This window comes from Patagioenas fasciata, chromosome 21 (assembly GCF_037038585.1).
Source record: "Patagioenas fasciata isolate bPatFas1 chromosome 21, bPatFas1.hap1, whole genome shotgun sequence".
Classification (NCBI taxonomy): domain Eukaryota; kingdom Metazoa; phylum Chordata; class Aves; order Columbiformes; family Columbidae; genus Patagioenas; species Patagioenas fasciata.
The window spans coordinates 6779432-6800754 of NC_092540.1; the positions used below are offsets into that span (position 1 = coordinate 6779432).

Consider the following 21323-nt stretch of genomic DNA (forward strand, 5'->3'; position numbering starts at 1 on the left):
AACATCAAAGGGTAATAGTCAAAGCATGGTCAGTAGTCAGTGGGGCCCATAGGCTGATACAAATGGTGAAGAGATGACTATCCTCAGCAATGAGAAATCCCGTTACACCCCATGGATTGCCTACAGTGTCCCTGTGTGGAATTAGATTAAAAAAAGATTGAAACCATGAAAGTCATCTTCTGCTGCTATGAGTCTTTCACCAAGTTGTGTAATGCTAAACTAACTTGATACAAGGAATAAAAAAAAAAAACAGAAATCACCAGATGACCACTCCAGCACTTGAACAGGGACCCAGAGATGTCTGGAATTTCTGTTTGTCATGGTTTAACATCAGACAGCAACAAAGCCTCACAGCCATTTGGTCACACTGCCCCATGCCCTGCCCTCCCCCTTCACCCCCCACTCCTCGTCTGGTGGCATGAGGAAGAAAATCAGAGGGGTAAAAGTGAGAAAACTCCAGGGTTAAGATAAAGGTATTTTACTATGATAACAAAACGAGTGCACACAAGCAAAGCAAAATAATATTCACTGCTTCCAATCAGAAGGCAAGTGTTCAGCCCATCTCCAGGAAAGCAGGGCTATGTAACAGGTAACAGTGACTTGGGGAGACAAATACCATCACTCTGAATGTTTCCCCCTTCCTTCTTTTCCCTCAGTTTTATATGCTGAGCATGATGTTATAGAATCATAGAATCATTTCGGTTGGAAGAGGTTCTCAGGATCACCTAGTCCAACCATAATCTAATCTAACTCTAGCACTAAACAATGTCCCTAAGAACCTCATCTAAATGCCTCTTAAACACCTCTAGGGTGTGACTCCACCACCTCCCTGGGCAACCTGTTTCAATGCCTGACAACCCTTTCAATGAAAAACTATTTCCTAATATCCAATCTAAACCTCCCCTGGAGTAATTTGGGGCCATTTCCTCTTGTCCTGTCACTTGTTCCTTGGGAGAAGAGACCAACACCCTCCATGCTCCAACCTCCTTTCAGGTAGTTGTAGACAGCAATAAGGTCTCCCCTCAGCCTCCTTTTTTCCAGGCTAATCAGCCTCAGTTCCCTCAACTGCTCCTCACAACACTTGTGCTCCAGGCCCCTCACCAGCTTCATTACCTCCTCTGCACTTTCTCTAGTACTTCAATGTCTTTCCTATAGTGAGAGACTCAAAACTGAACACAGGATTCAAGGTGGGGCCTCACCAGTGCTGAATACAGTGGCACAATTACTTCCCTAGTTGTGCTGGCCACACTCTTCCTGATACAATCAGGATGCTGTTGGCCTTTTTGGCCACCTGGGCACACGCTGACTCGTATTGAGCTGGCTGTCAATCAGCACTCTCAGATCTTATTCCACCAGGCAACTTTTCAGCCACTCTTCCCTGGGCATGTAGCACTACCTGGGGTTGTTGTGACCCAAGCGCAGAACCAGCACTTGGCCCTGTTAAATCTCATATAATTGCATCAGCCATCGGTCCAGCCAGTCCAGATCCCTCTGTACAGCTTTTCCACCCTCCAGCAGATCAACAATCACTCCGAGCCAATTTGGTGTCATCTGCAAACTTACTGACACTCAATCCCTTCATCCGGATTGCTGATAGAGAGATGAAACAGAACTGACCCCAATACTGAGACCTGGGGAACACCACTCATTACCGGCTGCCAACTGGATTTGACTCTATTCACCACAACACTTTGGGCCTGGCCCTCCAGCCGGTTCTTTATCCATCGCAGATACACCATCCAGGCCATGAGCTGCCAGTTTCTCAAAGAGAATGCTGTGGGAGACGGTATCTGAAGTCTAAGTACACAACATCCACAGCTTTTTTTTTTATGTGGCAGGGAATCTCCCTTTCGTCACTTGGGGTCAGCTGTCTCAGCTGTGTCCCCTCCATACTTCTTGTGCACCTCCAGTCTACTTGATGGTGGGTTGGTATGAGAGGCAGAAAAGGCCTTGATGCCGTGTAAGCTCTGCTCAGTGATAACAAAAACATCCCTGAGTTATCAATGCTGTTTCCAACACAAATCAAAAATACAGCCCAAATCAGCTACTCTGGGGAAAATTAACTCTAGCCAAGCCAGAATCGGCACAGGCATCTACGTGTTGAATCTGCTTAGCTGCTCTGCGACCGTCTCTTTGGAAAATGAGACCAGTTGGGCTTCATTAGCCCTAACGTATGCAGCACTGAAGTGTGTTTCCATTTATGGAGCAGCTTTGCACAAAGTCTGCTCCCAGAAGGCAAATAATATCTCAGTATGCAGTCAGAAATGGCTGAAGCTGGGAGGGACAGGTGTGTTTCCTGAGGCAATATTTGATATGCATAAAATATGAAAAGGTGGTGAAAGTGAATAGGCATGAAAGAAACAAGAAAACTGCCCATCCCATGGAGCTCTGCAGAACGAAGGTGGAGCTGTACACAACATGAGGTGATTCCAGTGGGATTAGCATGTAGAAAAGACTTTTGTAGGGAAAGTTCTGCGAAGAAATATCCTGAATTCACCCAAATGAAAAACAGAGGCTGGTTAGTGTACTGAAATGATGCTGAGAAGCATCCAGGGATAAAAGACCTTTGATGAGACAAAGTTGGAGAGTTTGGGGTTACAGAGATTTGAGTTAGTCCTTTGATGACCTGAGTAGGCTTAGCTTTGGAAATCAGAAAAACAAACTCTGAAGGATGTTTAAGGAATTAGTGGTACTGTCACTAATAATGGGAACAGCAAACTGCTGTAAGGGAGTTGCTTCCTATACTTCATTATGATTAATTAAAGCACTGTAATTTAATTCCTAGCATTCATTTTTCCCTGATAAAATAGCCATAAGTTCTCTGTAGCTGTTTTCTGGTACAAAGTTTTTAAAATAGTGTTCTTTCTCTCACTGCTCAATCTTCCTTATAATTTAAATATTACACTTCTTAAACAGCACTGTCCTTAAATTATCCCTGCTTCATACTTTTTCTCCACATTTTGTGGAGATGTGGAAGATGGCAACTGCTTCCTTTTTATCCAAAGAAGGCAAAGGATCAGATCCCAGATTAGGGCAAAGGCTACAACCATCAGCCATCCCCTTCTTTCTCCCTGACATCACCCAACTTCTCTCCCATACCTACCCATGGTCAATCAGCACTGCTCAGAGCCACTTGCTTTTCAGAAGTGGGCTTGACATTCCTGGATCTTCCTGTTTCTTACTATACACTTATCTGATCCCTCCAGTGCTTATGCTAAGCATTCCTCAAAAGGGTCTTTTTTACCATCTGTTAGGAAGCAGCTATCTTTTTATGATCATCTGTGCTGAAAGAGTGGTCAGAGAAATGCACCAAATTTTGCACGGCTGCAGCAGAATTTCCTGTGGGAGGAGGCACCGGTGGAATGGCCCTTTCTAATTAACTATCTGCTTTTCTTTTCTGACTAAGTTGATCTCTAAATGAGAAACCATGCTCCCTATGTTTTAAAACAAAATAAAGAGGCCTTCAACAATTTTTTTTTTTCATGAAGTCATTCCTCCAAGGCCTGTTTGGAGCTGCAGGGAGAGTTCTTGTCTCATGGGTGGAGGGAAACAGAGCCCAGCACGGCAGAACTTTCAGGGAGTTCAGTGCTTGGTGCTGTTCTCTTTGAATTTCCACACTCTCTTACTGATCCCTTGTTGTTGGTGAAGGCCTGAGTGTTCTGGCAGCTTGGTCACAGTCCTGTTGACTTGCCATCCTGTGACAACAGGCAGGGACAAGCAATGGCCATTTCTGTGACAGAGCTGGCTTCCATAACAGCCTTTCCATAAAGAAAGGTGATCTTCCTTAACGTTTAGATCTTCTTCCAAAGTTTCTCTCCAGAGCATGCCCAAGAAAGTGGCCTGCAGATCTAAACACCAGTGTACAGCTAAACAGTGTAGATTATGGTTGGACCTGGTGATCCTGAGAGCCTCTTCCAACCGAAATGATTCTATGATTCTGTAACGTCATGCTCAGCATAGAAAGCTGGGAAAAGAAGGAAGGGAGGAACATTCAGAGTGATGGTATTTGTCTCCCCAAGTCACCGCTACATGTGACATAGCCCCGCTTTCCTGGAGATGGGCTGAACACTTGCCTGCTGATTAGAAGCAGTGAATATTATTTTGCTTTGCTTGTGTTAACTCATTTTGTAATCATAGTAAAATACCTTTATCTTAACCCTGGAGTTTTCTCACTTTTACCCTTCTGATTCTCTTCCCCATGCCACCAGGCAGGGAGTGGGGGGTGAAGAGGGAGGGCAGGGCATGGGGCAGTGTGACCAAATGGCTGTGAGGCTTTGTTGCTGTCTGGTGTCAAACCATGACAAACAGAAATTATGGATGTCTCTGGGTCCCTGTTCAAGTGCTGGAGTGGTCACCTGGTGATTTCTGGTTTTTTTATTCCTTATATCAAGTTTAGCATTACACAACTTGGTGAAAGACTCATAGCAGCAGAAGATGACTTTCATGGTTTTTATCTTTTTTAATCTAATTCCACACAGGGACACTGTAGGCAATCCGTGGGGTGTAACGGGATTTCTCATTGCTGAGGATAGTCATCTCTTCACCATTTGTATCAGCCTATGGGCCCCACTGACTACTGACCATGCTTTGATTATTACCCTTTGATGTTACCTTGGTCAGACAAAGCCTGAAGTAGTTGTTGGCATTAATCTATTTGGGGGCACTGGAGATGCTCTAGAGTACAAAGACAACATGGTGGGGCATGAAATAACACTAATATCTCAGAAGATATTGAGCAGGATGAAAGCCAGGCTGGACACATGGTTTTGTTTCAGCAAATATGGAATGCTTTGTTGAGGCAACTACATACCCCAGTGGGATTTTTGGTACTATTTGGGAGTATTTCACATAATCTTTAATATTACTTTGTCCATAGAAGTCTCTTCAAGGCAATTTTCACTTCCTTATTTCTTAGGCTATAGATGAGAAGGTTAAACATGGGGGTCACAATTATGTAAATCAGAGCAAAGTATTTGTCAGTGTCTATAGAATCCCTTGACCACTGCTTTAAGTAGACATCTGTGGCTGAGCCAAAGAAGAGCGTCACCACACCAAGGTGTGAAGAACAGGTGGAAAAGGCTTTGCGTCTGCCCAGAACTGAAAGTATTTTTAGAATTGCCTTGATAATTTTAATATATGAAAGAATTATTAAGGAGAAGGAAAGGATCACAAATACCAGGACGAGGGCATACAGCGTCACTTCATTCCAGAAAGTGTCTGCACAGGCCAGTTTCAACAGAGGAGTGACATCACAGAAAAAGTGATGAAGGTCATGGGATGCACAGAAGGGCAAAGTGAATACGTGGTAGGTCTGTCTTATTTGCACTGGTACGACAATCACCCATGAACCCACCACCATCCTCACGCAGAGACCTCTGCTCATGATGAGGGTATAGTGCAGGGGGTCACATATGGCTATGTAGCGGTAGTAGGCCATGGCAGCCAGGAAAAGGCATTTGATGCTGCCCAACAAAACCAGGAAATACATCTGGGCAGCACAACCAAGGAAGGAGATCCTGCCATCTGCCATCAGGAAACCCACCAGCATTTTTGGCAGAGTGACTGATGTGTAGCAGATCTCCAGGATGGAGAAGTTCCTCAGAAAGAAATACATGGGGGTGTGGAGGCTTGAGTCCACCACTGTGATGAGTGCAATCAGGCTGTTCCCTGTAAGGACCATGAGGTAGATGGCCAGGAATACTGTGAAGCACAGACCCTGCAGGCTGGAGTGGTCAGAAAATCCCACAAGAATGAATCCAGATCCAACAGTGTGATTCTCCAAACCTTTTCTTTGGGGCATTTTCCCTATACAGAGCAATCCAAACAACAGGCTCTTAGAGGATGCTGATGGCTTGTCCAATATCACGAACACTTCAAGCCTAGAGAAAGATTACAAACATAAGTATACATGTGACTACAGGATTAGGTGAACTTGACCGAGATTTGCATGACTGTTTGGAAATCTAACATGGTTTGCTTGCTGCAAATGGGTTTGTAAAGAGGAAAGAACAGAACCCTTGAGCCTGAATGACTGTTTTTCATCAAATGGATAAAAGAAAGTTGACTTACTTTTTAAGAGATGATTTTATTAAATAGAACACTTGGTGATAGATGAGAAAAATGGAAGAAAATGGATACATTCTAGCCCCTTTAAGAACAGTCTTACTTCTGTTCCTTGTCCAGATCTTTTAAGAGCTCAATTTAATGTAAGAACATGAAGAAGAAATAGGGTGAAAAGGAGGAAGGGGATGAAAAGGGGGAAGACAAAGCAAGGCAAGGCTAAGCAAGGAGAGGCAATCAAAAGAAAGCAAAGCAAGGCAATGCTAAGCAAGGAGAGGCAATCAAAAGAAAGCAAAGCAAGGCAGGACTCCAAGAAGATGCACCCAGATGCTGCCCTGTCTCTCAGCATTGCTCCATTAGACACTGCAGCCAGCTCCATGTATCTTGGACCACCTCTGGAATTCACGTATCACCAGGTGTTTGTTTCTGAACAGCTCACTGCTGCCCTCCATCTCCATTAATCAACTTGGAGCTCATACAAGGGTAGTTCGTACACACCCAGATCGAGACAAGAGAAATCCCACCTCCTGTGGGTTTGCAGTAGGTGTTAGGAAATAGATTGCCTTAGCTTTTTGAACTATTTGGTATACTGGTTCTTGCAGAACTTTTTAAGAAATTGTTTATACAGAACTTGCTTAGCATAAGTAACTAATTTGGCTTAGGCTGCAAACAGTGAACATTAAACTTTTTGCCTAGAAGGGCCTCAGAGTTCTTTCAAGCTAGAAGATAAAGGAGCTTTCAATCATCATCAGGAACTGTATCACTAGAGGTAGGTGAAAGAACAAAATGACACATCTGAAGTAGACAAGAAATAGAAGAATAGTCTGATTATTGTCAAGGACTTATTTTTCTTCCCTGCTGCAGCTGCAAAATAGCAACTTTGACTGATGTCCAATCTTCTTGGTAAAATGACAAAATACTCACAGAGATAAGAAATGTCTCACCTAAAGAAAACGAAGGAATTCAATGAAGAACAGGAAGATCCCAGACTCTTATTTTACAGTTTACCTGAATTCACACAGAAGGGTTGGGAAGCTTACCTTGTAAGGGTAAAACTGCTCAGGGTTTTCTTTGCTTGGTTCCCTCTTCTGGAGACCTCAGTTTCAGCTGTTATCTAATCTATAGCTTACAAATAAATTATTTATTTAAGAAGAATTTCTGACATACTTGTTGGTGTGTCTGCTTTGGGAAACCTTGTAAGAAGAAACTTTCCTTAACATAAGCATGAGAGGTAGCCGAGTCCCTTTCTATCCCCAGGAGTATAAACCCAGGCTGAGGCGCTCCTATTTACTAAGTTCGAAGATCCCTCCCAACCTTTTCTTGGTGTCCTGACTAATGATGGGACAATGAAATGGTGATTTATGGACCTAAATCTAATTTTGACAGAAGAAATGACTCAGTTGGAAGTAAGAGGAATGCCTTCTTTGTTTCAGTCTTTAGTAGTAAAACCAGTTGTGCTTCAGGTACGTACCCTCCCTGAGCCTGAAGACAGGGATGAGGAGCAGAATGAAGCCAAAAATATCCAAGAGGAAACGACTGGTGACCTGCTATGCCACTTAGACACCCACAAGTCTATTGGGCCAGATGGGATATATCCAAGGATACTGAGGGAGCTGGGGGATGTGAACCAACAAGCCACTTTTGGTTGTTTACCAGCAGTCCTGGTTAACCAGGGAGGTCCTGATACTGTAAAATTGGCTAATTGAAGAAACTTCTAAAACCAGAGTTTAAGGTTTTAAAAACAAGCATCCCTTTAATGACTGACGCGCATCACTCAGGTGCAGGATCGCTCTGCCTAATGAGGGCCCCAAACAATTTTCAGACACAGGTTATAACAACATAGATCATACATACTCATTACATTTCCAAGAAATCCTTTGCATATATTTTACGTTCCGTTGTTATTTGGCTTATGACCTGGTTGCACTGCTGTTGCCACCTTATCTTCTGAAAGTAAGGGTATTGTCTCCTACTGGCCTCCAGCTTATCTTGAAAGATACCACTCTTGTGACTTAATGCCTAATAAGCGCCTAAAACCTAACATCTCTGCACCTTATTAATTTAAGAAGTACTTGAAATCTATGACCCTTAGTAACTTATCACTAATTGTTAACCTGTTAGAGAGCAGTGTAGGGGAAAGTGACTTGGGGGTCCTGGTGGACAGCAGGATGAGCATGAGCCAGCACTGTGCCCTTGTGGCCAGGAAGCCAATGGTACCTGGGGTGGGTTAGAAGGGGGTGGTCAGTAGGTCAGAGAGGTTCTCCTGCCCCTCTGCTCTGCCCTGGGGAGACCACATCTGGAATATTGTGTCCAGTTGTGGCCCCTCAGTTCCAGAAGGACAGGGAACTGCTGGAGAGAGTCCAGCGTAGGGCAACCAAGATGCTGAAAGGAGTGGAGCATCTCCCGTGTGAGGAAAGGCTGAGGGAGCTGGGGCTCTGGAGCTGGAGAAGAGGAGACTGAGGGGTGATCTCATTAATATTTATAAATATGTAAAGGGTGAGTGTCAGGAGGATGGAACCAGGCTCTTCTCACTGACAACCAATGATAGGACAATGGGCAATGGATATAAAGTGGAACACAGGAGGTTCCATTTAAATATGAGAAGAAACTTCTTCACAGTGAGGGTGACAGAACACTGGAACAGGCTGCCCAGGGAGGTTGTGGAGTCTCCTTCTCTGCAGACGTTCAAACCCACCTGGACACCTTCCTGTGGAACCTCATCTGGGTGTTCCGGTTTCGATGGGGAATTGGACTGAATGATCTTTCATGGTCCCTTCCAATCTCTAACATTCTATGATTCTGTATCATTAATGTCTCCTCTTTTCTTGAGCGTTTATAGCCATTAGGCTTCAATCCTCATTAAAATCCAAGTTCATAATCACAACATTTAGCTAAAGGACACTCTATCCAACAGTCCTGAGATATGTGTTAAAGCACGACTCAACTAATCGTGTGGGCCTCAAAATGTCTAAACTGCAAGGTCAACAGTGTCTGTAGTTTGTGACTGTTTCGCAAGCCATTCTTATCTTTGTTGTGTGAGCACTAAAACTGAAAGGATTTATGTATCTTTAGACTAACAATTGCAGACAGGATTCATGCCTAAAATCTGTGATCCTTATTCTTATAGTCATTTTATCACTAATTGCTGTTTTTAGGTACGAGGCCCTCCAAGTGCTAGACCACAACTGATGTACATATTCCCTGAGTTCATCCAGTCACCTTCTCTTTCAGGCACCCAGAAATGCCATCATGGACAACATGCTCTGGGACATGTTCCTCATCCGAAGTGAAGCTGAGCAGCCTTGTAGTTCCCAGCTCATCCTCTGGACCTTTTGGAAAGACACATGTGACGTTTGCTTTGTGTCAGTTGTTAGAGAGTCCCCCCAGTCTCCATGACCTTTCAAAGATGATGGAGAGTGGCCTCACTGTGACATTGTCCTACTTACTCAGCACCCTTGGATGTAACCTGTTTTCCTGCGAACTGGCAATGTTTGACTTTGCTCAAGTAGCCTTTGGTTTGATTCTGGTCCACAACTGGCTGTTCTCCAGACTCTTACCTTGAGGCACAAATGTTTGGGAGACCTTGCTGGTGAAATCTGAGGCAAAAGGACATAGAATATCGCAGTTTTATCTACAACCACTCTTTCTATATTCAGCACTGTCCAATCAATATCTTTGATTACTTCTTTAAGCATTCCTGAAGTAGGAACAGCTTGTTATGATTATTTTGAATTAGGTTTTGCCTCTGTATTTATACAAAGAAATGTTCTGTTTGGATGATGCTGTCCTTGAAGACCAGCCATACTGAGCTCTGCTACCCTTCGGTGCTACTGACAACTGAATCCCTACTACAACTCCCCAGAATAGGTCAAAATCTGCTCCTCTAATGTCCAGAATCTGCAGTCTTCTGTTCTGCTTCCTCACTACCCTGAGAGGTGGAACTCCACTGTTTAAAGGCCATGACAGACAATTTTCACATCACTGAGCAGCTCTGCCTTGATCAAAAGTGTCAGATCCAGATTTGCATTACTCTTGTTGGCCAGTCTTTCAGCTGTGCTAAGATGTCCTAAGACACTTCAGAAACCACCAGGACTGTTTGCGTGCTGCCATATTCCCATTCCAGAAAATGCCAGGGGCATTGCAGTCCCCAGGGAGACTCAGGCTTCTATACCCAGGGACATAATTCAGATCCTTAGAGAAGACTCTGTCCTCTTCCTCACCCTGACTGCAGGTTTCTCACATCCCACCACAATGTCTTCTTTACTGACCTTTCCCTGATCCTCACTCACAAGCACTAACCAAAGTTTTCATTTGCCCCATAGAGAAGCTCCATACATCCAAGCAGTTTCTCCACTTGGAGAGAAACTTCACTCCCAATCCTTCCAGGCTGTTTGTCCTGAAAAGCCTGTACCCATCCATTGCAGGACCCTGAGCTGTGTGACTTATCAAATGCCACCATAGCAGTTACTCCATGGATTTCAAAAAGCAGAGCTCCAGCTCATCCTGCACCCCTGGCTTACAATACTGGTTTTGAGCAGTGGAGGAACATGCAGAGACGACTCAATGTGAGTGATAAAGCATAGTTCGATTTATTAGCCCGAACAGCATATACTTACACAGTTCACGATAATTATGCATAGCTGTCACCTATTACTTGGCTTAAGCTCTAACAGTCACATTTGCATGGTCTTCCTACTTGCAGTTACTAGCTATGCATGTTCTACGTTCCTGTGTTCTTGCTTCTCTAAAACTGTTTAGGAGACTCTGCCAAGGTCTCAGTGACCTTGCTGTTTTTGCTGAAACAGTCAGCAGTTCCCACTGCGGCTTAGCCTTGCTACTTATGCTAAGGTCTTCAGAACAGGCTCTGGTCGTACAACTGCTCTGCAGACCCATGTCCCTTATTTTTAAGCGATTCCTCAACATACTGCTGCATATTTGAGCTGTGGCATCTCAGGTGTAGCACCAGGCCAAGCTCTGAATTGTCCTAGGGAAACGTGGTACCAAGAATCAAAGTCCCTATGTGTGCAAAGGCTTTCTTCATAGCAGAGACATGACAGAATGATTGGCAGATAAAAACAGGAAGCTGAAACTGGATGCCAAGAGAGTGAGGAAACCTTCCTTCCCCAAGACCAGAGGGAAACAGGTCTGGGAGGTGAAGCCCTGACAAGAAATGGATTCTCTGTCAGTGGTGTCTCTGCTGCCCCTGAGGGTCTTGGTAGACATGAAGGTGATCTCCATGAAGGACAAGGTGCTGCTGACAGGGCCACTGTGAAAAGTGTTGGTTTGTTCCTCAGCTGTATCATCAGGGGTGTGAGTGAAGGTTGATGGAGAGAAAAAACAGAAGTTTGGGAGTGTAGAAACGTGTGGAGACACCAGTGTGATGTGCTTTCTATTCACAGACTGCTCTACATTTACTAGATAGAGAAGGGAAAGACCCTGTCATGCTTCAGAGTTGGCAATCAACTTCTTGCACAAAGGCACCAAATCTGTCTGCGATGTTGTCCGGGGTGTCTGTCAAACACTTGCTCTGAGTGGAGACGGCTTTACTGTGCTGTACCTGCCATCAGCATGTAGCTGTGTGTGAGAGCCTTGGCATCTCACATACTATCAGGGGGCTCTAATCAGCATTAAATGAAATAACTGCCTTGAATTTGATCAGGCACTGTGGGGATGTTCATGGCACTACCATCATTACAGTCAAAGGAGCTATAGTCAGCCCAGCTGATGGAAAAGATACTTATCTCTCCCTATAGCACATGACTTCATTAATCAGATGAATGCTTGAATAGGCCACCAGAACATAAAATATAAAGATTCTGTTATCTCAAAGATGACCATCTGATGTTATTTCAGTGGCCAAAGAGATTCCCCACTGGTCTTCAAGAAGATGCCCTCAGACGCTGCCCTGTCTCTCAACATTGCTTCACTAGAGCTTGCAGGAAACACCATGTATCTGGGACCACCTCTGGCACTTCAAGTATCACTGGGTCTTCACGTTTGAACCTGTCAGTCCTGGCCTTCATCTCCATTAATCACATGGAAGTTGAGACAAGGAGCTCACATGCAGTTGTCTATTGTGTGTGCACCTGAGCTGAGATCAAAGGAATACACCTCCTGTGGGTTTATGCTGTATGTGGGGGGCAGCTGAGGACTACAGACATGGAATGGGGGCTGAATCCCTTCCCCAGCAATGGTAACTGAGCTCATTCCCTGTCCCTGTCTGAGTGTCCTGTCTAAAGATGGGACAATGATAAGGTGATTCTTAGACCAAACTCTTTTTCTAATGAGAGAAATGACACTGCAGAAAAAGAGTGTCTATATCCAGCTGAGGAAGGGAACGTCAGTGATGACTTCAACCTGTTTCACAGTGGTTTCAGAGCCCAGAGACACTTGGAGAAAGCCAAGAAGGTGCAGAGAAAATGCTGCCCTTGGCTGCTGCTTCTCCTGTGGTACAGGGCTGCCTGCACGCAATGAGGGGAGACATGTGAGGCTGAGAAAACTTAAAGGCAGTTGGGAGTGGGAGCGTGCTGAAACCTCACTGTGGGATAATCCTCATAGCCCTCTCCTTGGTAAGTCTCTGGATGCATAGAAATGCAGCTTCGCTTCCTGGAGGGATCTCCCAAAACTGGTGCATCAAGCAGTTTATGGAATCTATTAGGAAGACTTAGTTTCTCTAATGTAGAGGAGGACTATGTGCTCCAGAGCATGCCATTCCAAATGCATCTCTAGAGGGACAGGACATGCTGGTTGCCTTCTCATAGGGATGGTTGTGAAGGTTTATCTATGGATGTGCAGCCAGGGGTGGCCATGGCTGTCCTTTGAAGCAGGGTCCCTGTTCCCCAGGGACTATGTGCCAGGGTAGGGACTTTGCCGCCCACCAGGGTCAGCACTCAGCCTGCCTGGGGAGATCTCCATGGTGCTGTGTTGAGAACCTCTGGGTGGAAGGCACAATCTCTGGCAGGGCAGGGTCCTGCTCTTGAGAGAGTGCTACATGAGTCAGGGCTGCTCACAACTCCAGATCACTACAGGACATTCCCAGGAGACTTCTCAAGAAAAACAGCAAGGCAGGAGATACCGAAAACAGAAAGCTCCTTTCCCATCAATCTCCTACTCAGGGTTGTGGCTGTAGGCAATAGGACATAGAAACTCATCTCTCAATTAAGGAAGAGGCACTGAAATTCCAAATGTGTTTCTCTTAGAGGTGAATGAACCTGGGAATATCATAAACCAACCTCCTGTGACTTACAGACAGCATCAAGATAACTTTTCCAGGTTCAACAGGACTGGTCTGATGTTCCCATTAGAGCCTCCCCACACAGAGCTGCCCCTGGGCAGTGCCTGGCTGCTGGGAGGGGTCTGCATTGTTTAGAAGCAGAGCACGTGGCTTATATTTGACTACTAATTAATAAATGTATTGTAAGTAAGAAACTGATCAGTTATTTATGTAAGTGTGTACTAATTGCACTTGTGCAAAGAGCTGCCAACGTGGAAAGGTCAGTCAGTGGACATGTGAAAAGACCCTCAGAAGCTCTCCCAAGTGACCACAGTACCTGTAAAAAGCATGCTAGATGGTCGCAAAGACCGTGAAATAACTGACTTCATACTAACCTTATGGTTATGCAATTATTTCTTAGTATAGATGTACAGTATGTTAAAAATTTCCAAAACTTGCAATGATTATGCAATAATTGTATGAATATAAGCAACAGAAGAGTGTCTAGTAGTTGGAGCACTTATAGCGGATAATTCCCATTACTATCCCAGAGCTGCTAATAAAAAATGCCTGCTTAACAGTATAACTGACATTTGCTGTTAAGTTTATTTCTTTCTTTCACCATTGTTGCTCTAGGTGTCAGCAACAATGTTCATAACTGAAAGTACAGAGATCTTGGTTGTGTTGGGAAAGTCCCAGCCACACTAAAGCCCTCAACCATCCCCACCATAGGTTCTCTCACACTGTTCCATGCCTGTACCAGTTCTCCTGCACACTTCGGCCACCCCTGCTTTCCCCTTTCACTCTTACCCCTGGATCTTCCAGGCTTCACAAATGTCTTTTTGTCCTTCCTGCCTTTGCCTTCTAAGACAAAGCTGTGGGTTTTAAGGGATTTGCCAAACCTGTGAATCGCCAAGCAACACATCCAGCTGCTTCCAGAACTGATGGTCCTCAATCCCCTAAGGTATCCCAGAACCGTACTTATTTACTGGACTCTCTCCACTACTTCCATATCTCTCTAATACTGGGGAGCCCAGAACTGGGCACACTACTGCAAGTGTTGCACCAGTGCTGAACAGAGCACAAGGTTCACCTCCCTCCACCATTAGCTTTATATGCAGCAAGAGCACATTGCTGGTCATGTTCAACTTGGGATCCACTGGGACCACCTGGTGCCTTTTCTGTCAAGATTCTTCCCAGATTGCCAGCCCCCAGCATATATTGATGCCTGGCATTGTTCATCCCCAAAGGCAGCAGTTTGCACTTCCCTGTGCTGAACCTCATGAGGCTCTTGCCAGCTCATATCTCCAGCCTCTTCAGGTCCTTCTGGATGGCAACATGAACCTCTGGCCTATCAGCTCCTCCTCCCAGTTTTGTCTCACCTACAGACTTGCTTAGGGTACACTCTATCCTGTCATCTGGAACATTAATGAAGATGTTGAACCGGACTGGACTCAGTCTTGATCTCTGGGGTACACTGCTACCTACTGGCCTTGTGAAATGAACTCTCAACCTGGCTGTTCAACCAGTTTACAACCCACCTCACTGTCTGCTCATCCAAACAATACTTCAGAAGCTTCCCTATGAAGATCTTACTGGAGACAGTGTCAAAGACCTTCCTGAAGCACAGGAAGAAAATATCCACTTCTCTCCCTTCATCTGCCAATCTGGTCATTTCACTGTAGAACATTAGCAGGCTGGTCAAGTGTGATTTCCCTGTGGTGAAACCATGTTGATGACTCCTGATGCTTTTCTTGTCTTGCAGGGGCCTGGAAATGGTTTCCAGGATTATGTGCTCCATCATCTTCCAAGGTATTATGGTGAGACTTACTGGCCCATAGTTCCTAGGATCCTCCTTCCTGCCCTTCTTGACGAGAGGCGTGACACTTGCTTTCTCAGTGCTCAGAGACCTCTCCCAGTCACCATGATCAATCTCAGATTATTGAGAGTGACCTTAAAATGACACCTGCCAGCTGCCTCAGAACTTCTGGGTGTGTCCTATCAGGGCCCATGGACTTGCATATATCCAGTTTGCCTAAGTATTCCCTGACCTGACCCTCTTCCATCAAGGGTACATCTTCCTTGTTTCAGATCTTCGTCTGGTCTCTGGGACCTGGGATTCCAGAAGGCCAGACTTGCTAGTAAATTCTGAGCCAAAGAGGCATTCAGTACCTCAGCCTTTTCAGTGTTCTGTGTCACCAGGTCCACAACCCCTTTTAGCATCAGGCCCACATTTTTGCCAGCCTTCTTTTTGTCACCTATGTATTTTTTGAAGCCCTTCTTGTTGCCTTTGACATCCATGGCCAGATTCAATTCTAGCTGGTCTCTGTCTCTCCTCACAACATCTCTGCATGCCCAGACAGTATCTGTCTATTCCTTCTGTTTACCTGTCCCTGTTTGCACCTTCTCTATGATTTATTTTTGTTTTTGAATTTGGCCAGGAGCTCCTTTTCATTCATACAGGCCTCCTGGATTTTTGCCTGACTTTATGTTTGATGGCATGGACCCCTTTGAGTTTGGAGGAGGTCCCTCAGGCATCCATATTGGGACCAGGACTGTTTAATACCTTCAGCAATGATTTTAGACAGCGGGACTGAGTGCACCCTCAGCAAATTTGTGGACAGCAAGCTGAGTGCTGCAGTTAACACACCTGAGAGATGGGATGCCATCTAGAGGGACCTGGCTAAGCTCTAGAAGTGGGCCCATGTGAACCTCATGATGTTCAAGAAGGCCAAGAGCAAGGTCTCGCACCAGGCTCCGGGCAACCCCCGGTATCAGTCCAGGCTGGGGGATGAAGGGATTAAAAGCAGTCCTACCAAGAAGGACTTTGGCGTGGTGGTGGATGGAAATCATGAGCTGGAAAAGTATATTTGCAGCCCAGAAAACCAATGATGTCTCGAGCTGCATCAAAAGGACCATGGCTAGGAGGCTGGGGGAGGTGATTCTGCACCTCTACTCTGATGAGACCACCCTAACAGTGCTGCATCCACCTCAGGAACCCTCAGCACAGAACAGGCATGGATCTGTTGGAGAGGTTCCAGAGACAGTCACAAAAACGAACAGAGGAATATGAACAGAGGAATGGAAGACCTCTGTTATGAGTACAGGCCGAGAGCTGGGCTTTTTCAACCTGGAGATGTTTCTGATGAGACCTTATTGCGGCCTTTCCGTACTATAAAGGGGCCTATAAGAAAGACAGGGACAGACCTTTTAACAGGGCCTGTTGCAATAGGACAAGGGGTGATGGTTTTCAACTAAAAGTGGGGAGATGCAGACTGGCCATGAGGAAGAAATTTTTTACAATGAAGGTGATGAGACACTGACCCAGGTTGCCCAGAGAGGTGGAGGATTCCCCATCCCTAGAGACATGCCAGGCTGGACAGGGCTCTGAGCAATCAGATCTGACTCATTCCAGGGGGTGTGACTACTTGACCTTTGAAGGTCCTTTCCAATACAAAATATTCTGTGATTCTATGATTGCCTGATTCTAGTTTGTGTCCGCCTGTACTGAGGTAAGAGGAATCCACCTCCTGTAGGTTTGTGTCAGCCATAGGTGAGAGCTGAGTCCCCTTCCAACCCCAGAACTACAAACCAAGGATGAGATGCCTCAATTGATTCAGTTGAATCACTTCCATCAGTGAGGTTAAAGCAGATCCCTCCCTGCCTGGGTGTCCTGCCTACTGCTGAGACAAGGAAAGGTGACTCTTGAGCCCAACTTTTTATATATTAGGAGAAGATACTCTCATGGAAAAAGTATTTCTTCCCAGGTCAGGGAGGGAATAAAAGTGTTGACTTCAGCCTGTTCCACGGCAGGTTCCTTTGGAGCCCCAGGGACTCCTGGAGGGAGCCCAGAGGAGACAGAGAAAGTGCTGCCTTGGACTGTTTCTCTGCTTTCGAGCTGTTCCAGGCTCCTGGGACACAGGGAGCTCATGGAAGCGACAGCGCTGCAGAGAGACAGCTCTACCCAGGAGCAGCTTCTCTGCAAATGCAGCAGGGCTGAGGGCTCTGCCTGGAGCACTGAGACAGAGGAGGGAGGAAGGGAGAAGTTAAAGGTAACATGGGTTGGGAGGATCCTGAGAGCTCACAAAGAGACAAATCATCACAGTCCTTAAGATGGTAAGTATGTGGCTGTAGGACAATGCAGATGTGGTTCCTGGAGGGATCTCCTTCAGCTGGTACATCCCACAGTTTGCAGGATCTTTCAGGTGTCTCTCACCAAATCTCTGCTGTAGAGGAGAAGAACATGCTTCAGAGCAGGGCTTCCCTGCAGCACTGTCAGAGGGACAGGGCATGATGGCATCTTCTGCTGAGGGGGACTGTTGGGTCCCTGCACCCAGGGGTGCCCAGGGCTGTCCTTCAGAGCAAGGTCCCTGCACCTCAACGCTGTGCACCGGGGCAGGGACTCTATCTTCTGCCAGGGTCAGCACTCAGCCTGCCTGGGGAGATCCCCACGGTGCTGTGGGGAGAAGCTGGGAGTGGAAGCGTTGGCCATTGGCAAGACAGGAAGCATGCTTCTACTGTTGAGGGGTGCTGTGTGGTACAGGGCTACTCAGAGCTTCAGATGACCCCAAGGCAAATGCAGAGGGTCCTTTTGAAGAATGACATCAAGGCAGTGATACCTGAAAGGGAAGGAATCTGCTTTCCATTTTCCACTCTTGGGTGGCTGGGTGGACAGTGGGAGATGGGAATTTATTTCTCTGTTCTTGAAGACACTGATCTCAGTTCTCATTAGGACTTATCTGATCATCTCCTGAGCCCCTGCACACACAGAGCTGCGCCTGGACAGTGTCCCAGTGCCAGAAGTTGTCTGCAGGGCATGGGTGGGATGGGCTCTGTGAGACACAGGAACAGAGAAACAGTTCTTGGCAGGGAAAGCTCCAGACAGCAGACATATTGGCAGGGATGGAGAAGGATCTGTTCCCTGAAATGTTATGAAGAGGAAAATTTGGGAACTTCCCTGTCATCCCCTGCAGTGCAGACATTTAACAAGGAATAAAACTCTGGTCTCCTCTTTCACCTCTTCTCTTAAGGCCATGGGTGGTCAGTCACCTTCTCAGCAGCGTCACCCCTCAAAAGGAGAAATTACCAAGCACCCAACTGTCTGTCTATCTCCTGGCTTCATCTGCAGCAACTCTGTGGCATTTCTCTCCTTTTCCTCTCCTATCTATGCTCACCTTGTTCTCATCACAGGAGCTTCTGGGGTGGCATTTAGGTTAAGCTATAGTTCGAGACCAGTCCTGTGAGTCCTGCTATGCAGAGGTATCCATTGGAGTAAAGTGTCCAAGTCCTCTCCTAATTTGCAGGTCCAGGGCAATGCAAATGAATGGATTCTCCTTTCAAGACAGCCCAAAACCTTTGACTCTTTCCCTGGAGGTTCCCGGTAGCTGCAGGCTGCTCTCCAGAAGCAAACAGCTCTGCCATGACATGCCTGTGCTATCTTGCAGTCCCACGGAGATGACACTTCAGTGTTAAGGCTATGGCAATGCGACTCATCACCTGTATGTGGGCAGCTGCAATGAGCCCTGTGTATCCCTGGATGGAAGGGCAGAGCTGAGATTCTCCTTAGGTACAATTAAACGGGGTGAGAGGTTTGGTGATCTGCCCTTGGAAACTGGATTCCTCTGCTCCCAGCAGTGGCCAGTTTCTGCTCAGGGAAACATCTGGATGTGATCATCCTCCAGACCAAGGAGAAACCAGCCCAGGACAGCTGAGACCAAGAGTGAAGGACAGACCAACTGTCCTCACTCTGCATTGACAGTCACTTTGCCTCTCAGCACCCTCAAGATGTCACTTGGTATGCAGCAGAAATACCAAGCATTTCTGCCTCAAAAACATCCCTCAGATGTGGTGGGACAACTGAAACAGAAGAAACAAAACAAAGTCCCCACAGTTCTGCTCTGCAGTGTGGTGAAATGGGAGTGGCAATGCTGAAAAGCTCTGCAATATCATGAGTGGATTTAATCTGAGATTACCCTGTGTTCCCATTTACCTATTGCTGTAGGGCAGGACTGAATCCTGCAGAGCCAACAGCACAGTCCTTGCTCCCAGTGACACTGTAGGCCAGTACCAGCCACAGCTCATGAAAGCGACAGCTCATGAAAGGGACGTGCCAAAGTCTTCCTAAACTGGGCAAGGTGATTTGGGGATTTGTATGACAATTGAATGTATTTTGCACAGAGCAATCTCACCTAACTTTTTAATATTTTTCCTTCTTTGGACAGTCTCCATGCACAGAGACAGCAAATGTCCAACAGCAGCTCCATCACCCAGTTCCTCCTCCTGGCATTCACAGACACACGGGAGCTGCAGCTCTTGCACTTCTGGCTCTTCCTGGGCATCTACCTGGTTGCCCTCCTGGGCAATGGCCTCATCATCACCACCATAGCCTGTGATCAGCACCTCCGCACTCCCATGTACTTCTTCCTCCTCAACCTCTCCCTCCTCGACCTGGGCTCCATCTCCACCGTTCTCCCCAAAACAGTGATAAATTCCCTGTGGGACACCAGGGCCATCTCATATGCAGGATGTGCTATACAGCTCTTTTTCTGTCTGTTCTTGGTCATAGCAGAGTATTGTCTTCTCACCGTCATGTCCTATGACCGCTATATTGTCATCTGCAAACCCCTGCACTACGGGACCCTTCTGGGTGGCAGAGCTTGTGTGCACATGGCAGCAGCTGCCTGGACCAGTGGGTTCTTCTATGCTCTGCTGCACACAGCAAACACATTTTCACTGCCACTGTGCAAGGGCAATGCTGTGAACCAGTTCTTCTGTGAAATCCCCCCGATCCTCAAGCTGTCCTGCTCTCATTCTTACCTAAGGGAAACTGAGCTTCTTACTTTTAGTGCTTTTCTATTTTTGGGATGTTTTGTTTTTATTGTTCTGTCTTATGTACAGATCTTCAGGGCCGTGCTGAGGATCCCCTCTGAGCAGGGGCGGCACAAAGCCTTTTCCATGTGTCTCCCTCACCTGACTGTGGTCTCCCTGTTTGTCAGCACTGCCACATTTGCCTACCTGAAGCCTCCCTCCATCTCCTCCCCATCCCTGGATCTGGTGTTGGCTGTTGCGTACACAGTGGTACCACCAACACTGAACCCACTCATCTACAGCATGAGGAACCAAGAGTTCAAAGATGCTCTAAGGAAGCTGATGACTGTTTTTCTTTCAGCAACCACAGGGTGCCTGCTTCCCCCTGCAAAGGGCTCCCTATGTGTGTAAATAAATGAACCTACAACAACTTTGGGTTTTGTCTGAGATTCACCCTCAGCGTAGAAAGAATGAATGGGAAATGAAAAGACTTTTCTGGATGCACCAGCTTTGGGAAGGCTGGTGTGTACTTGGGGCAGTAAGAACTCTTGAGGACCTCAAGGGCCAGGGTTTTGTGCCGGCCTGGGGAAACGGGATGGTATGGAGGGGCTGCAGACCTCTCAGGATCATGTGGAGAGGAGAGCAAAGGACACAGGGTGCCTCCTTTTCCTTCTGCCATGCATGTTCACCCACCTATGGGGTGACTCCTCTCTGACATGCAGAAGCTACTGTGCCCTTAGAGAGGCAGAGGCTGTGGGGTGACTTCCCAGAGCACCTGCAATGGGAACTGCTGTGGGGCCAACCCAGACTGGGCTTTGCTGGGAGGAGGGCATTAGGGGTGGAGAGAGGGCAGGGGAGGTGACAGAGACTCAATGGAGCTAGGCTGGGCTGGACAGCACCTGGGAGAGAAAAACATCAGTGTATATGTCATGCAGCATGACCATGCAGGGTGAAGACTCATACCATGGGTTGTGGTGCAGAGTCAGGTCTTGTGGAAGGGATCAAAGACATACAGGTGCAGGAGAGGAGGCTGCTCTGTGCCCTTGTTGGCATGAACAGACCAGGAAGGTGGCCCAGGGCCTTCATCACCACCCAACCACTGGTCATCTCTCATGGGCCATTTCTAACACTGGCTGCTCAGCCTGTGTTTCCAGGTGAGGTTCCCTGTGAGGCCATCTCCATCCTCCTGCTGGGCTCAGGGCCTGTCTCAGGGAATGGCCAGACCTGCCCAGCCTCTCTCCCA

At 46.6% G+C, this 21323-nt stretch overlaps 2 protein-coding genes across 2 annotated transcripts; one reads left to right on the forward strand and one right to left on the reverse strand.

Moving 5' to 3' along the window:
- Positions 1-4861: 4861 nt before the first annotated feature.
- LOC136110716 (olfactory receptor 10AG1-like) lies at positions 4862-15574 on the reverse strand. The gene is made up of 3 exons (XM_065854316.1): positions 15446-15574; positions 14815-15206; positions 4862-5879 (listed from the first exon to the last, which is right to left on the reverse strand). The coding sequence occupies exons 1-3, from the start codon at positions 15572-15574 to the stop codon at positions 4862-4864; spliced, it is 1539 nt and encodes a 512-aa protein (XP_065710388.1).
- A 3942-nt stretch (positions 15575-19516) lies between these two features.
- LOC136110717 (olfactory receptor 14J1-like) lies at positions 19517-20491 on the forward strand. The gene has a single exon (XM_065854318.1). The coding sequence runs from the start codon at positions 19517-19519 to the stop codon at positions 20489-20491; it is 975 nt and encodes a 324-aa protein (XP_065710390.1).
- Positions 20492-21323: the final 832 nt, after the last annotated feature.